Source organism: Patagioenas fasciata, chromosome 2 (assembly GCF_037038585.1).
Source record: "Patagioenas fasciata isolate bPatFas1 chromosome 2, bPatFas1.hap1, whole genome shotgun sequence".
Classification (NCBI taxonomy): domain Eukaryota; kingdom Metazoa; phylum Chordata; class Aves; order Columbiformes; family Columbidae; genus Patagioenas; species Patagioenas fasciata.
The window spans coordinates 58,212,345-58,228,987 of record NC_092521.1 but is presented as its reverse complement, the minus strand read 5'-3'; the positions used below and the strand labels follow the sequence as shown (position 1 = coordinate 58,228,987).

At 41.0% G+C, this 16,643-nt stretch overlaps 1 protein-coding gene across 1 annotated transcript in view; it reads right to left on the bottom strand.

The window, feature by feature from the left end:
* Positions 1–9,995, bottom strand: part of LOC136097924 (cadherin-7) — an 84,316-nt gene extending 74,321 nt beyond the window's left edge. The window contains exons 1-2 of the mRNA XM_065830831.2: positions 9,487–9,995; positions 165–573 (exon numbers count right to left, since the gene is read on the bottom strand). Coding sequence (XP_065686903.1) covers positions 165–374 — 210 coding nt within the window. The 5' untranslated portion in view covers positions 375–573; positions 9,487–9,995. The remainder of the gene's footprint in view (positions 1–164; positions 574–9,486) is intronic.
* Between the last annotated feature and the right edge of the window lie 6,648 nt (positions 9,996–16,643).

Here is a 16,643-nt window from a genome sequence, read left to right as displayed (position 1 = left end):
TCGTTGGTATTAAATGCTAAACACTTTTCTTTTTGAAACTATGACATGGTCCCATCCTGGCTTAATCCAACCACACTAACAGGATTGTAGTTTTCAGGTTGCACAAAATAAACACACCAACAAAGAAGCATCTGCACCGTCCAAAGTTTGTTTAAATCCCCTACCTTTCCTACATAGAGTGGGTCTGTACCCATGTATTCTTCCAGCACAAAGAACTGATTCCACACCCAGCTGCGTTTCGTTCTCGTCCTCCCTGATTGAAAGTAGGGCTTTGACCTGGACCTGGAGATCTCTGCTTGATTCATCCCAGAAAGACACAGGAAAAGAGCTAGCATCTGCAGAAAATGGCAGAACTCCACTTTGCCCAACTTCATCGTTTTTTGTTTTGGGTTTTTTTTTCCCCTTGTAAGATAAAACCTTGATGAGAGCAGGTACAAATCCAGTTGTCTCAGTAGCTCTAGCCTCCAGCAGGATGTCAACTGGGAGTCCAGAGATAATAATTTGTAGAGTGGTTGATTGGAAGAAGTCACCACTGCTGAAGAGCGTTCACCAAAGAAATGTTGTGATAGGTACCTATCCGGGAAAAAGAAAAGAACTGTTGTCAGAACTTTTTTTTTTTTTCCTTTAAAGAATGCAAATTCTTTGCAGCTTTCACATAATGCATTGAAAATGTTTGCTTACTATTTTTCGCATCATCAGCACACTTGAGTTTACATAATAAATCTCAGAGTCTAGAGACCATCCTTGAATGGTATTACTCCTGCTGATAGCTCTGTATTTACAGTTATAAAATTTTCTCGTGTGTTCTCCTAATACACTAGTTTGCCCAGTACAAAGGCTGATATTTTTTTTCTCTTTAAAATAATCATAGCAAGTGTAGGGTTTTTTAGTTATTTGTTTTGATTTTTCCTCCTCTGTCTGCTACAATCTGCTTTACTTGTCATTGCCATGATATAATTACAAACCAGTAACAGGCAGGAAGTTATATTAATGGCAAGGACATATGATAGCTTAACTCTCTTCCATGTAAGTGAAAAGTAAAATAAAGAAGCATAAGATGAATCAGAACAATTCAATTGATTCTTAGTCACAGTACACCAGATGTTATAATTTGTTCTGATCTGAATCTGACCTGCTAAGAAGCCTGCAGTCTCTCTGCTCATTTTTACCACATCCCTAAAGCAAATGTCAAGGATGGTAAGAAGCATGTTAGACTAGTTTATATACTTATTCACAAATATGTTGAAAAAGATCACAGGATAACTTGATTTTGTGTTTTCAGTGAAACCTTAATTAAATGACAAATTATTTTTCACCACTAACACATACAATTTTTATCTTTTTGTGCATCTTGTCTATTTTTATTTAAAAATCTTGATCGTTTAATAACTGGCAGAACTCAATAAAAAAATAACGATTTATAAAAAACAAACAAACAACAACAACAAAAACAAACAAACAAACAAGAACAACAACAAAACACCTTCTGTGTTTAAAGAAGTCTTTTTTCCCACCTTTTGCAATTGTGAGCCCTCTTTGGCCAAGTAAAAACTTATACTTAATATCATGTTTTCAAAAGTGTAAGTTCTGTCACTCAGAACAAAACATAGCTTTGTGTTTCGGGCGATTCACCTGCATTAAACCCAGGTAAGCAATGCTCTCTCTGACATAGGCATCCTCCTTATCTGAGTGAGCAATGAGGCAGATGAGAATTATTTAGGAAGTGCCAAACTCAAGGTGAAAATGAGGGCAAAATTAAAACAGTAAGGCATTCATTTGAAGTGAACTGCTGCTACTTAGAAAGAAGGAAGATTTCATCCTTTCTACATTTAATTAATCTGAGAAGGCTAGACATTAAATCACATACACATTAAATGCTCTAGATAATCACTATATCCCTACCCACTACTATTAAAGCTGAGTGAAATGTGATCTCTGCTGTTTTCAGTATGTCAGGCTCTTTTAGCTGGAGAAAGCCTATGCATCGTGCTGCCAAAGGTACCTAGAGGGCAGAAACACGAAACAAATAAAAAGCTCTTCTGATTACAGACTGTATTTAAAGCCTTTTTATAGTAATCCCTTCTGTGGTACTGCCCTGTACAAGAAAGGCTTTGCTTAGAGACTGGTGGGATAAACCACAAACCCACTGAGCATGTTTGCTAAGCAGCAGCAATTTGAAAGCTTCCATATATGAAAATCCAGTGTCTCCCTACAGGCAAAACAAAGAGAACACACAATGTCTTACCTAAAGACTCTAATTTCCAAGACGTGATGCTATGGTTATAAAAGACGTCTCTCCGACATGGACCAAGATTCTTTTCACGGTAGGATTAACACACAGGTGTCATCCTCGCTAGCTTAGTTTAAAATTATTAGTCCCAACTAGTCCTAGCTCGGTTTTGATCTGGCCCTTTGTTTAAATCATGGCCACAGGACATAGTAATTACTGAGAGGGCTGCCTGGAGTGTTAGGGAGGGTGTCTCTGCTTCCTTGATGATACGTTCACTTCCTACCGCTCAGTTCAAACAAGGTAAGTGTTGTTTGTACTAGAGGCTGCTTATGCACCCTGTACTTTCCCTCTCTGTGTCGACATCGCATCAGGTTAAAGTCATCCGATATTGATAAACTGCCAGTTTATTTCAAAGAGGCAGCAGATTGTTATTTAACGGAGATAAAAATATGAAATGGATTTTCTTAAGAAATGTCAGTAAAACATTTACAATATGCTAGAGTCTTTCCGCTAAGCAGTTTGAAATGTCTTGTTCTTGCTCTGAACAGACATTTCTAACCTAGAATTGCTCTAACCTTTATCTCAAATAGTGTTCTCTTAAATCCTTTCTTTTACACCTGCAGGGAAGTATGAAAGCCACCATATGGAGTGCCATGGTCCCCAGCCACACACCACAGCACAGAACTGAAAAATGCACCCAAAATACTAACTGAAAACCAGCCCATATGCTAGACAGCACAATCTGATGAAAAGCAGAAAACTCACACCCCTTGGGAAAAAAAAAAAAAAAAACAACAACAACAAACAACCAACCAAACAAAAAAAAAACCCAGTTCCTATTTACTCATTCTCAAATACTTTCATCATTCACTCTCCAGAATTCCAATTATTTTTATTCAGCTGTGTGGTGGTACATTCTGCTTTGAAACATTTTTCCCTCCCTTCCTCTACTTCTTCAAGATAAGTCTTCATATTCTTCTTAGAGCCCTTTCTTTTTTGGTTTTTATTTATAGTTCTTTCAGCACATTGCCTTTTGAGTGCAATACTTCCCAAAGCAAAAATAAAAGTTTCTGGTATTTAAAAATATTTTCTGGTTTAGGAATAACTATTGATTAAATTACATTTTGCTAGCATTCTTACTGATATAAATATATAAATATATGTAAATTTTATGGTTATGTATTAAAAATAAAATAATACCTCTATTAAAGCAAAACTAGCATTTCAGCATCACCTGTTCTGTGAAGTCCATAAGTGCGAAGTTGACAAGTTGACATAAGCAACATCACAGCATTCATTAAACTGAAAACTAAAAGGTGCTGTTGGGCTTTTTTAATCTCATCAAGATGTAAATTCAATGTTCAGAGTTACACTTTTGCAGAAGTGAATACGACTAACACTGACAGCAATAGAGGGAATGCAGTGCTCTGATTCCAGTGCCTTCTCTGTCATCTGCATTTACAGGTTTGAGTGTGAAGGCAGACCAGATCTGCAATTATTTTGTAGTTTGTCTTTAAATATGCTTTTTTATAAAATAGTGTCACTTTCTGAATAAACAGGACTCAGAATACAGAAAAATGAGAAATATTTATGCTCGCAATTGATGTCATTAATTACCTTAGGCCATAAGTGCACCTTAGCATCTTTTTTCTGGATCTCCAAAATGCTACTCACCTCCCTGCACAGAAGCAAATGCGAACTTGTCTCCTCACTCACTCTTTGGCTACATAAAAATTAATTCAGGCTTTAAAAATAAAACTGCTTTGTCTGCTGGTATAGTTAAAGCACTAGGCTGTATCTTGCACTTTTAAGATTGCATTCCATATGTACTTTGCATACAGCCCTGACAATCACAAATATGAAAAATATAAAGTATATAAACCAGTGTTTAGTTCAAAGAGTATGTGCTCTGGACTGTGCACGTAGCATGTCTGACCAGAGCAGTAACGTGATGTCTCTGTGAGCAGCTATAAGAATACAAAAGAAAAACATAAAAAATAACCACTAAATACCTACTCTCTCAGGTTAATGTTCTTAAATTGTTGGTTGATATGTAAAAACATCTGACTGAAGAATCTACAGCTGAAAACATAATAACCTCCTTATTCAATACATACCATAAAACTTACATTTTCTCCCATCTACTGTGGGAAACTGAACTATATTTAAGCCATAGTTGAGTAGCAGAAGTGTTCTGTTGAACACTGCTAATCTTAAAAATGTTACTACTCTCCTTTGCCAAAACAATCTGCTAGTGTCAAAAAGACACTATTACACATTGTCTCAGAGGGGCAATCTTGATTTGTTGAAAACGTTCGGATCATGAATAAGATCCTCAGCTTTAAGGAGTAGTTCCCCTCTCTGTAAGCAATTAAGGGTAATTTACACCCACTGAAAATCTCTCTGAATATTTTGCTTCTCTCCATAATTTCTAAAACAACACATCAAGACTAGTCCTTGCTGTTTGTGTGTAGCAGTGAGAATCTGCAGATATGGACAAAATACATCTTCAGTCTCCTAGATATCCTTGTGAAAGCTCTCTTGAGATTCCCCCAGCCTTGCAGGGCCATTTGCTGAATGCTGTTGAAGTTATCTTCCTACCATCTAACCTTTGCAGCTAAAGTACAAATTCCTACAGACTTCCACTTACATATTGCTATCAGTGTTATAGTACCAGCCTAAGCTATGAACCACATCATTTGCCTATCAGCCTCTTCAACCCAACAGGGAATTTTGTCCTTCACTGTGTATTGTCTTAAAGTCTTTCCAGTGCACAAAATTCTTTGGGAAGAAGTAGAAATCTAAAACATTTTTCATTACTAAACTCCACCAGTCTGGATTACACTTCTCTGTGCTGAAGTCTCGCCGTCAGTTCAGGGCATCCATTTAAGCTGTAACTGAAAAGCTTTCCATTCCTATTGCCTTCCTTCTCCCCCTTCCCCGGCATCACTCTCCTCTCATCAGGTAGCTTCAGTTTTTGATACCATTGTAAAACCTGGACCTCACTGTCTCTGAAAGTGCAACCCAGACAATACTTGCTAGTAAATCTTGCTTTAGCTTGGTCAATAGTGCACAGTTATCTCATGTTTGGGAGTTTTTTTCCTCTGCTTTAGTCATTCAATAAAATAAGACCCTGTGTGTTGAGATAATTCTGAGGGTGACTGTTGCCACTGGATTCTGAACCATGATCCCTTAAACACAGTGGAATCAGCAAGTGAGCCCCCTGACAGCTGAACTACCCTCACTGAAGTATTTATGTTTTGACATTCAATTTTACAATGACCATTGGAAAGGGTGTCACTTTTCATGACAGAGAAAATTCCCCTTTGTTCTGAGCCTGCAGGTCCTCCATGTCACACATCCTAAATATCAGAGGAGACTCTTTCGGAGGCATAGGAACTCTGTGATCCTTGAGACTAAGTGTTTAAATAAGATAACATGTCTAATTATGGTATAGGTTGCAATCTCTGGTTATCACTTTTTTCAAGGAAAGGAAAAAAAAAAAGAGAAAGAAAAAAGGAGGGTGCCTTGGAGTGAGTGAGGTGAGGAGGTGAGGACCCTTCAGCGAAATGAAGCTCTGCAAGTCAAGGCAGTACAATGAAACCTATTAACTCCCTGTGCCAGATGACATTACAACTACAGACCACAGCCTCCTGCCGCTAACTGGCCCAAATATTCACATGGGAGATCTGTAAATGTAGTGCACATCCTGCAGTCTGCATCTGGTTATCAAGCAAAAAACTATCCCTGCTCCAAACATATGGCACTGTTACACTGAACCAACTCAAATACCCTCTGACTCAGGTGAAAGGAACTGATGAAACAACAGAAAAAGGCTAGGCACACTCCAATAAATTATATGGCTTCAGAAAATGCGTAAAGAAAACCAGGCAACAGCTTTTGGTCTTTCATTCTGCTCTGCAGTTGATCATAAGATTGTATGTGGCTAGAGTGCTAATTGTTTAGGTTGTTGGTAGGTTTGTTTTTTTTTTTTCCCCAAGAAAAATTAACAAAAGAAAGTTGGCTTTTTGTTTTTTAAAAATATTTCCTCCCTGAGAAAATGCTTTGTTGATTTTTTACCTTATCTTGGTACATTTAGATCTGAACTGCTGGAAAGGATTATGCTAATTTGATCAGTTATTGAAAAGAAACACCAGCAGTATTTGTATACCTGTGACCAATCAAGTCAAATATTTAAATTTCCACAAGCTCAAATTCTTCAGCCTCATTTAAGCTGAGGAACTTCACATAATACCTAGGGATGACGTTCTTGCAGAACCACTGAATTCCCAGAGGAGGCACTCCTGCATTACAGCTTAGAGTTAAGCCTGGTTTGACAAAAACTGAAGTAACCATCATCTCTTTTATGCACCCTTCCTCAGGTAGAATTTAATCATTTTTGTTGCCATAAGAAAACACCCAGTAGTAGCATGAAAGCATACATAGAAAAAAAAATGTGCATAATAAACTAAAGGGTTTAAAACTGAATGCCTCAGGAAGGGCCTTCACTGAAGAGCTGCTTAGCAGATCAGGTATTGAATCAATAGCCAAAATCATACATAGAAACTTAGTAGCCAACTTGTCACTGAAACTGACTTCCAAGTCAAGTTGAAAATATTTTCTGTTTTCATTTGACACTGGAGTCCATCTGTAAGTTGAATACCTTTGAGAAAACGCTTAGCCAGGTTTGTAAGAAAGTAGGACTTTAACTTAGAGTAGAACAACCTGAGGTTTTGCATTAATAATGATTTTCTTCAGTCAAGTCTCTGCTGAAGAAACAGAAAAATATGGACACAACACGCACACACACACAATTAGATTTTCACCTATCCTTTTCATATATATGTGGATGCTATATACATTCTCCTCATCAGATAATTCATGGATAATCTGCAGTTATAGAAATACATTAAAATTACCCTTTTATATGGAAAGATAAGAATACTTTGCTATTAAATCAATAGCAAATAATCAGGAGTGCTTTGCTATTAAATCAATAAAGGAGACCTAAGAGACTTGTGAGGCTGTCATCTGACTCTTAACACAATTCTAATGACCTACATCAGCCTTTAATTACAGTAAAGTCTCCCATTATAAGGGTGAAATGCTCTCTGATTAAAACTGCAATCTTTAATGGCTTTTTGCAAGAAAACAGTCTACATTACTGATGTTTAAGGTTTTTTTATTCACATTAACTGACAGGCACTTCTAACATGCAGTGGTACCTCAGATTATTACTTTTGATATTTCCCTAATATTCCAGGTAGCTTTTAATCTTTATTAAATACTCAAACCCAAGATATTTCACATACTTTACATTAAAATTGTCAGTCAGCTTTTAGGTCATTTGCTCTTCTCCCCTTGCTGTGGATTTTATTGTAATTGTTTTTTAAATCTTACTTAGCCTTTCTTCGTGACCCTAAAAAAGAAATGTGTCTAGATTAGATCCCCTGGTAGTTGCAGGTTTGAGAGCTAGAAAAGTGTGTACAAGGACTTCAAACATGATGTCACATTTGGTCCCTAGATAGTTCTTTTGGATTTGTTTAGTGGGGTTTTTGTTCTTTTTTCTTCCCCCCAAAGATGATAACACACCCGTTGCACTGAACCAGCTCTAATTAGGCACAGTTGTATTATTTCTAAACATCCTCACTTCACTTTTGCATCTTTAAAACTGTTGTAATATTGCTATGAGCAAAGCAACGTAATTTCCCAACTGATCTTTACTATTGACCTGTTGTACCGTCAGAAGCTATATTCTAAGCAAACTTAATTTACATATGCTACTTTCATGTTATTATTCTAACTTGCCCGTCTGAATAGCTCTTCACCTGAGATTATATAGCCCTATCTTCTTCAGAAACAGAATAAGTTTCTGGCTTTGACCAGTAACAATTCCCTGCAAGGAACAATTAGTAAATATAACAGGGGTAGAAAAGTAAAGTCACACGTCACTATCAAGGAGAGATTGTTTCAGAAACTGGCATTCTTAAGAGTTTGGCTCCTTTATTTACTCATCTGTCCAGGAAAAGTGATTTATTTTCTGCAAAGCTGTACAATCACCTATGTTTCAGCTGAAAAATGGTAAGGCAGTATGTCTTGTTAGAGAGACTATGAAGTATATGCTGCCCTTTCAAGTCTGCTTTAACTTGAGAAGTTTTCTATTGGAACACAAGATTTTATCCTTGCAATAGGAAAATATTAAAGTATCAGCATCATAGTTCCCAGAATCAGAGCGCCTCACTAGTGTCTGTCTCCCGTCCTTCCCTAAATCCCTCAGTTTGCCAGGGAAGACATTGCAGAATCCTGGCTCACCTGAACTACCTCACCTTTTGAAAACATGAATATAAAGGCTAAATCTTATCTCAAAAAGGGGTAGTTTTTCCTTCATTTAGCAACTAGAAGTCTGAGCATCCAGATCACAAATCACTTCCCGCCGGTGCACACAACCTATTACAGGAAAGCAGGACATGCCTGTGCGTGGATAGATGTGGGGACAGGGCAGAGGGGGAAGGGTCAGTATCAAACAGCCAAGCACTGCAGAGCTAGCCTTACCAGCTGAATACTAATCAATGAAATAAGCTCCCATCATTTCAACATTTGCAAACTCTAGGACACCCTTGACATAAAAGAAGGAAAGCTCTGGGAAATAACACGGGAAATTTCCTGGCCTCAGTAATCTTTTTCTCTGTAGCATCAGTGTCGGACTCTCAGATCAAACAAGACAGACACTTTGGCTTGGCAGAAAAGACCGAGATAGTCAGGACTTAGTGCTGCCTGTATTGTGCAGAAGTCTGTGGTCCTCCCTTCCCCCACTCCACCTCCCCGATCGTCTGCGAGACTTCTCCAAAGAGTCAGAGAGATGCTATTGTTCTCTTATGTTTCAGAAGATGCACACACGCATTTACCATTAGGGCTCTTACTTCCCACGGTTTCCCTGCCATACGTGGTGCCGGTGCTCCCGCGGCCGTTCCCAGCCACGCTGCCCGCAGACGCTCCCCGGGCCGCCCCGCCGGTCCCTTCCCCCGCTGCCCCCGAGCAGGAGGAAACCGAAACTTACCGCTGCGCCGCGGCAGCACTGCCCTGCTCACTGCGCAGAGCCACAGCCCCGCTGCCGAGCAGAAGCAGTTTAGGGACAAGGGTGAGAAAAAGAACCGCACGCAGCCCTTGCCTGCAACTACTCCGATCTGCTTGTACCTACATGGGAGGGGGAAGGGGAGAGGAAAGCAAGGAAAGGCACAGGTGCAGCCGGCACTTACCTGCTCCCCCCCTCCCTCGGCTGCCCAGCGCAGCGAGTATTTTAATCCTAAGGGCCGATGGTGCCTCCGCGGCGAAGTGCTTGCGGGATGCTCCCAGGCGGGGGCAGGGCTGCGGGCGGCGGGGCGCCCGCCTGGCATGGGGGCTGCGCGCCCGCCCGCGCACTCGCCCGCACCCGCGGAGGTAGGAGCGCCGCCGCCGCTCCTCCTCTTCCTCGTCCTCCAAGGCACGGCGCGGCACGGCCAGCCACTGGGCACACGGAGAGAGAAATGGGTGACGGTGCCAAGCCCAGCTCCGACTGGGTGCGGATCGTGGCTGCGGGAGGAGGAGGAAGAGGAGGGAGGGAAGGAGGAGGGAGGGAGGGAAGAAGGCAGGAGGTGGGGATGCTGCTCTGGACAAGGGGATATCACCGCTCAGCGGCCGGAGCCGGCTGCCAGCTCCGTCCGAGGGCGCTTGGAGGAGACACGGGGACTCTTTGTACCTTCCCAAGACCCAGCAGTGGCTATTGAGAAGGGATCCAGGGAGCAAGCAGCCTGCCTGGCCCCACTCCCCCCCCGCCGTCTCTTCTCCTCCTCCACCTTGACAGGATATACAGATGGAGTATTTTGGATAAAAATGAGGAGCCGGGCTAGGGGGTGGAGCGGGAGCCAATCTATCTCCCGATTTGCATTTGAAATGCGGAGCTCAGTGAGAGAGTTTAAGATTTCTTTTCTTTTCTTTTTTTTTTTTTTTTTATTCACCCTCCCAAATTGTCCCAGAAGCCGCTATAAGTTGAGCTCCTGAGGCGTGAAGGCAAAGTCGCAAAACTAATCCGAACTTGCGGGTTCCCTCCTTCACAGTTTTGCCCTTTCAGTCTCCCCAGCCTGCCCTACTTCTACTTGCAAAATCCGCACCTCCTTCCCCGGCCCGTTCGCTTAGCCGGCGGTGAGGAAGCCGGGGGGTACGTGGCACTGAGCGGACGGGCCAGGTTCCCTCTCCAGGTCCCGGCGAAGCTCTCCCGGGGCAAGACACGGACCTGCCACCGACCTACTCAAGGGACCTAAAACCCCGTAATCCTACTGCCCTCCGCCTCCCCAGTGCCGCTGTCCCTCCTATTCGACCCCCGTATAAACCGGGGAGATAGGGGGAGGGAAATGAAGGGAGGAGGAGAGGATTAAAAAAAAAAAAAAAAAATACATGGAATAAATAAAACAGGTGTTTTCATACAGTAAACGGTGGAGAGAGGCGACTGTGCCCATGCTGGGGCTCTGTGCAACGGCAGGAGGTGAAGGCACAGTGTCATGCTGGGACTGGTGTCTGGCAGCATCCACGCACAGCCCCGCAGCCCCGGAGCTGCCCGGGGAAGCCGCTCTGAGAAATGAATATCTGCTTTATTTGGACTTGGTTCGGCTGGGAAAGCGGCAGCACAAAGTTTCTGCCTCATTTCAGCACTGCTGAAGCCTTTCGGATCTGCAGAATGAAACAAATCTACAACTGAGACGTGACCAGCCAGGAGTCAGGACGCCTCCTGAAAAAAAAAAGTAAAAAAAAAGCAGCAGAGGTTCCAAGTGTTGGCAGAGCTGCTGAACTGACATTTTCCACGGACAAAAATATTTTTAACACCTACTGTTTTTAGAACAATGGATTGTACCAAGGGCAACTGTAAGAAATGAGCCTTGGCCAACAAAATGTCTTTTGATTTATAGTTTTACCAGAAAGGCATTCTCAACATACCATGAACAAACTAATAATGTTCATTTATAACTAACTTTAATTCCTATTACACATGATACATTATACTATGAAGTGTGGTGTCAACAATAATATAGTAATCTGAGGACAGTTACCTCTTTTAAAAAAATGAACAAAACCAATTAGTTTAGATTAGAAAATATTTTTTAAATCATTTTAATTTCTGAATGTGTTTGTAGCATTTGAATACATGAGTGCAAACATGCATGAGTATTTCAGTAAATGAAATATGTAACTCCTATCTGTTCCTCACTTTTTAGCTTAATTTTCAGACATGATTTTCAATGTCACCGTTCTAATCAGAAAGGCAATTCAGCATCATGGCATTTGTGAACTGAAGAAGTGATTTAAAGAGGGCAACTAGAAGCAATCTTCATTCTCCAAGTTATGGAGCATCTGAGTGCATGGTTACAATCTAATAAGATGTATTCAGGCAAGAAAATCCTGAAACATGATTGCACACAGTTGCTTAAGATTGTAATTAAGGATTCTTCTTTCCTTTGTCCTCTTTCCCCCAATCCCTAATTCATCTTTCACAACTTAATCAAAATAAGACTCTTTGCACTGATCCTTAGAGGACAAGGTTCAAGGACAGATTATCTTTTTTTCATCACTAAATATCACAAACACCTCTGCTTTATCTTCTTTCAAATTCGTTCTGAGACATAACCAGTACTTCTTGGAAACCTTATCTTTTCCTACTTAATTCAGTCGCTGTGACTTCAGTGGTGAAAATAGAACAGTAATGGGATTATATTAAAAAAAAACAACCAAACAAACAAACACAAAACACAACAACAACAACCGACAAAAACAACAACAAAAAACCACTAAACCACAAAAAAAACCAAAACCAACCAACCAGCCAAAACTACAAGGGGTAGCACGTCCAAACTCTTTCTGCTCCACAGATTTCAGATTCAAAATAGGGACTGAACAGTTTTACAGTCACTTAAAATCTATAAAGGAAGGATTCTTTCTCCTTAATTTTGGTTCTGATCCAGATATTTCTAATGTAGAATTGGAATAGCCAATTATCACCCAATTAAAAAACTTTCACGTGTAGACCTTCACAGAGTATTTCATGATGTTCTTACTAACTTAACAGACCTCTCTCAAGGATGTGCTTTATGTTCCAAAATCTATATTCTCTCAAGCAAAACCTTTCATTAAACTGTATGCCTGTGAAAACATTTGAACTTATTTTTACCATGTTGAAAATAGGGTAGATATTTCTGTCCGATTGTTTTTCTAAATGCTTATGCTGTCATATCAAAATTAAATGTATTAAACCTTTTGACTTCCATGGGAGCAAAACAGCCCAGTGTCTCCAAGCAAGAAGTGTGACTAAGCAGGCCAATTTAATTTCATTGCATAGGCAGTATAAAATATAAAGAAGCAATTATTCATAGTCACTTTTGGCAATCTACCATTTTGAGTAACATAAGCAAATGTATATTTTTTAATACAATTTATTCTTGACTATCTTGGTGGTGGGTTTTTGCCAGTGAGTCAGTCCATTCCAATACATTGGCTGGATAATTTTGGCTGAAATCCATACTTACAGTGCTGTTGTATTTCCTTCTAATATGTTTTGTGGTGCATTTAGTCACCTTGAGAGGTACAGGTGTGCTGTTTCTGGAGGAAAGTCTACAATTTGTAAAAACAAACACTGGACCATGCTAGACTGTCTCTTAGGTAGGCCCCGTAAAGACTGACTGCAGGCATCAAAGAGTGCACTGGTACTGGCACCTTTCCCAGCTTTTGACTTCTGAAAGTATCAAGGATGCCTCTTCACAGTACAACTTGTGATGCTGTTCTGTATAGCAAATACACAGACAGATTTAGGACCATAAAACCTGATCTGAAACATGCTCTCAAATGCTTCTTTCACAATAAGAACTTTCATGGTCACTTCCTAGGGAGAATTTTGACCCAAGGAAGAAAATGGAAAACTTTTACTATTGTCCTGAGTTTCCTGAGGCACTGACAGTCTCTAAACATCAGCATTACTATCTGTACCCTATATGTGTACAGACTGAAAAAAAGCAATGATCTCTGGTAATTGCTACCTGGATGCTAGTATCTCATTGACTATGTGGGCAGGAGTAACTTCCATTATACACTAATAAAATCATACAATCATTTCGGTTGGAAGAGATCCTCATGATCATCGAATCCAACCATAACCTAACTCTAGCACTAAATCATGTCCCTAAGAACCTCATCTAAACACTTTTCAAATACCTCCAGGGATGGTGACCCCACCACTTCCCTGGGCAACATATTCCAATGCCTGACAACCCTTTTCATGAATATTTTTTTTCCTAATATCTGTGGAGGGGTTTCGTTAGAAGGAGATGCGTTGTTGAATTAGTCAGGCCCAAAGGAATCTCAAGGCCACTTTGAGAAGCTGAGAATGAAATCTGCTGTGAGAAAGAGGGGCGTTTCTTCATTAACAGGGCCTCAGCACGGCGTGAGTCGTTGGACCTATCATCGGTGGGGCTCGAGCGTGTGGACTGCCCATGATATTCATTTAGCGAATCCATGTTTGGAGCGTGGATTCATGATTAGAGAATAGTTGTGTATATAAGGAGACGTTTCTGTAATAAATGGCTTTGCGTGATTCACATTGAATCAGAGTGCTGAGTCCTTTATCGTTCCAACAAATATCCAGTCTACACCTCCCCTGGCACAACTTGAGGCCATTTCTTCTTGTCCTATCACTTGCTACTTGGGAGAAGAGACCAACACCCTCTATGCTACAACCTCCTTTCAAGTAGTTGTAGACAGCGATAAGGTCTCCCCTCAGCCTCCTTTTTCAAGGCTAAACAGCCCCAATTCCCTCAGCCGTTCCTCATCAGACTTGTGCTTCAGACATCTCAGCAGCTTTGTTGCCCTTCTCTGCACTCACTCTAGTACTTCAATGTCCTTCTTATGATGAGCGGCCCAAAACTGAACACAGGATTCAAGGTGGGGTCTCACCAGTGCTGAGTATAGTGGCACAATCACTTCTCTAGTCCTGCTGGCCACACTATTCCTGATACAAGCCAGGATGCTGGTGGCCTTTTTCGCCACCTGAGCACACTGCTGGCTCATATTTAGCCGGCTGTCAATCAACACCCCCAGATACCTTTCTGCTAGCCACTCTTCTCCAAGCCTGTAGCATTGCCTGGGGTTGTTATGACCTAAGTGCAGGACCCAGCACTTGGCCTTGTTAAACCTCATACAACTGGCCTCAGCCCAACAATCCAACCAGTCCAGATCCCTCTATATGGCCATCTTACCCTCCAGCAGGTCAACACTCCCTCCTAATTTGGTGTCATCTGCAAACTGACTGAGGGTGCACTCAATCCCTTCATCCAGATCATTGATAAAGACATTAAACAGAACTGGCCCCAATACTGAGCCCTGGGGAACACCACTCATGACCAGCCACCAACTGGATTTGGCTCCATTCACCAGAGCTGTTTTGACCCAGCCCTGCAGTCAGTTCTTTATCTGTCGCAGAGTGCACCCATCCAGGCCATGAGCTGCCAGCTTCTCCAGGAGAACACTGTGCAATACGGTGTCAAAGGCCTTACTGAAGTCTAAGTACATAACATTAGCAGCCTTTCCCTCATCTACTAGGTGGGTCACCTTGTCATAGAAGGAGATCAGGCTGGTCAAACAGGACCTGCCTTTCATAAACCCATACTGACTGGGCCTGATCATATGGTTCTTTTGTATGTGCCATGTGATGTTACTCAAGATCACCTGCTCCATGACCTTCCGCAGCACCGAGGTTAGACTGGCAGGTCTGTAGTTCCCTGGATCCTCCTTCTGGCTCTTCTTGTAGATGGGCATCACATTAGCGAACTTGTGGGTGTCCAAGCGGTGCAGCAGGTTGCTAACCATTTCCCCTTGGATTACTGGGGCTTCATTCTTCATTCTACTCCCCATCCCTGTCTTCTGTCTCAGGGGGTTGGCTACCTGGAGTACAACTCTTCTGACTGTTAAAGCAACAGTTTACAGAAGTCCTTCAATATGAGAATGTGTTACCCTCTTGGGCAAAATGCTAACTCTTCCCTACTTTTCCAGAAAATGTATATGGATATTAGACTTTCATGAGGCAGGTAGGAGAGCTTGCACTGTAAGATCTTTTTTAAAGGAAAACACTTCTTACCACCATGAGCACATGTTTGCCCTGTGCAAGTACTAATGCCTCCATAAATCACTCTTAGGTAAGGACTTCTGCTGTACAGAGATATTATTTACAGGTGGCATTCGTTCTGATTTCTCACCTTCTGTATCACATGGGAAGTTACTGCTTATTGCTGTGGTTGCACCTGCTCTGATTAAAATCTAGAACAGAGGATTGCTTGACTTCAGTCTCCTTATGTTTTCATTTCTACAAATAGCAGAAGGAAAACCAAAAAGCCTATTGAAATTTCAGACACTCATGGCCTTTAAGAAGATACTCAACACAGGAATGTCTCTACCTTTCTGTATCCTCACAGTTGTGGCTTAATTCCCCATTCAAACATATTTTTGGAAGCAATTACATGGTTGTCTATATTCCAGGAGTTTTTCCCACCCCCTATGGAGCCACAGGGGACCTACTTAGTAATGCCCAACCCGTTCTTTAGAAGACATTTAGCAGAATATCCTCTTAAGATTTGTCATTGCAAAAGACATAATAATATGAAACAAACTGTAGCAAATAACAATAGTGGGGATTGAATTGGTGAATTTATGAGGTCTCTATGTATTGACAACAACTCATTCCACTTACGAAGTGCTACCTTATCAATTCATCATTACCATAATCGCTCCATCTGTTACTCTGAGGTTCGTCTGTAACTTCTCCTGAGTTTCTACAGTCTTTTGATTATGTATTTTGGCTACATATACTAGTAAAGATGGATAACTGGTATATTTGCAGGAATGGTATACTTCAGAAGTAAATCTAGTTAATCATCTAAGGCAACATAACTGTAAAAGTAATATGAAGTTGCTGTTGCCTAAGGTAACAAATGTGAATGCAGATAAAAATTGAGTTCATTCAGGAAGAACAGAGAAAGGCAACAGAAGGAGTTGTAGAAAAGGACCCTTTAAAGTTAAGAAACTGTAGATAGAAAATAGGCTCATTTAATCATAAGGAGGCTGCAAAATTAAAAGATTCTGCCATTGAGAATAATTTATTAGTCACACAGCAGTAAGAACAGCACAAGGAGGAATCAAGTGAAAAACAACTGCATGGAAAGAATTTTGAAAATCTCACAAGAAGCCGGTGGCACATGGCAGGTAGGCTGTCAGAAGACTGAAAATAGAACAGGAGTATTTCATTATGGCCACAGAGGAATGACTATTTGTACAAGCAAGGACAGATAGCTTAAAAAATCCCTAAGATCAGAACGTAGGTTGTGTGACCAGGCTCCAGATACTA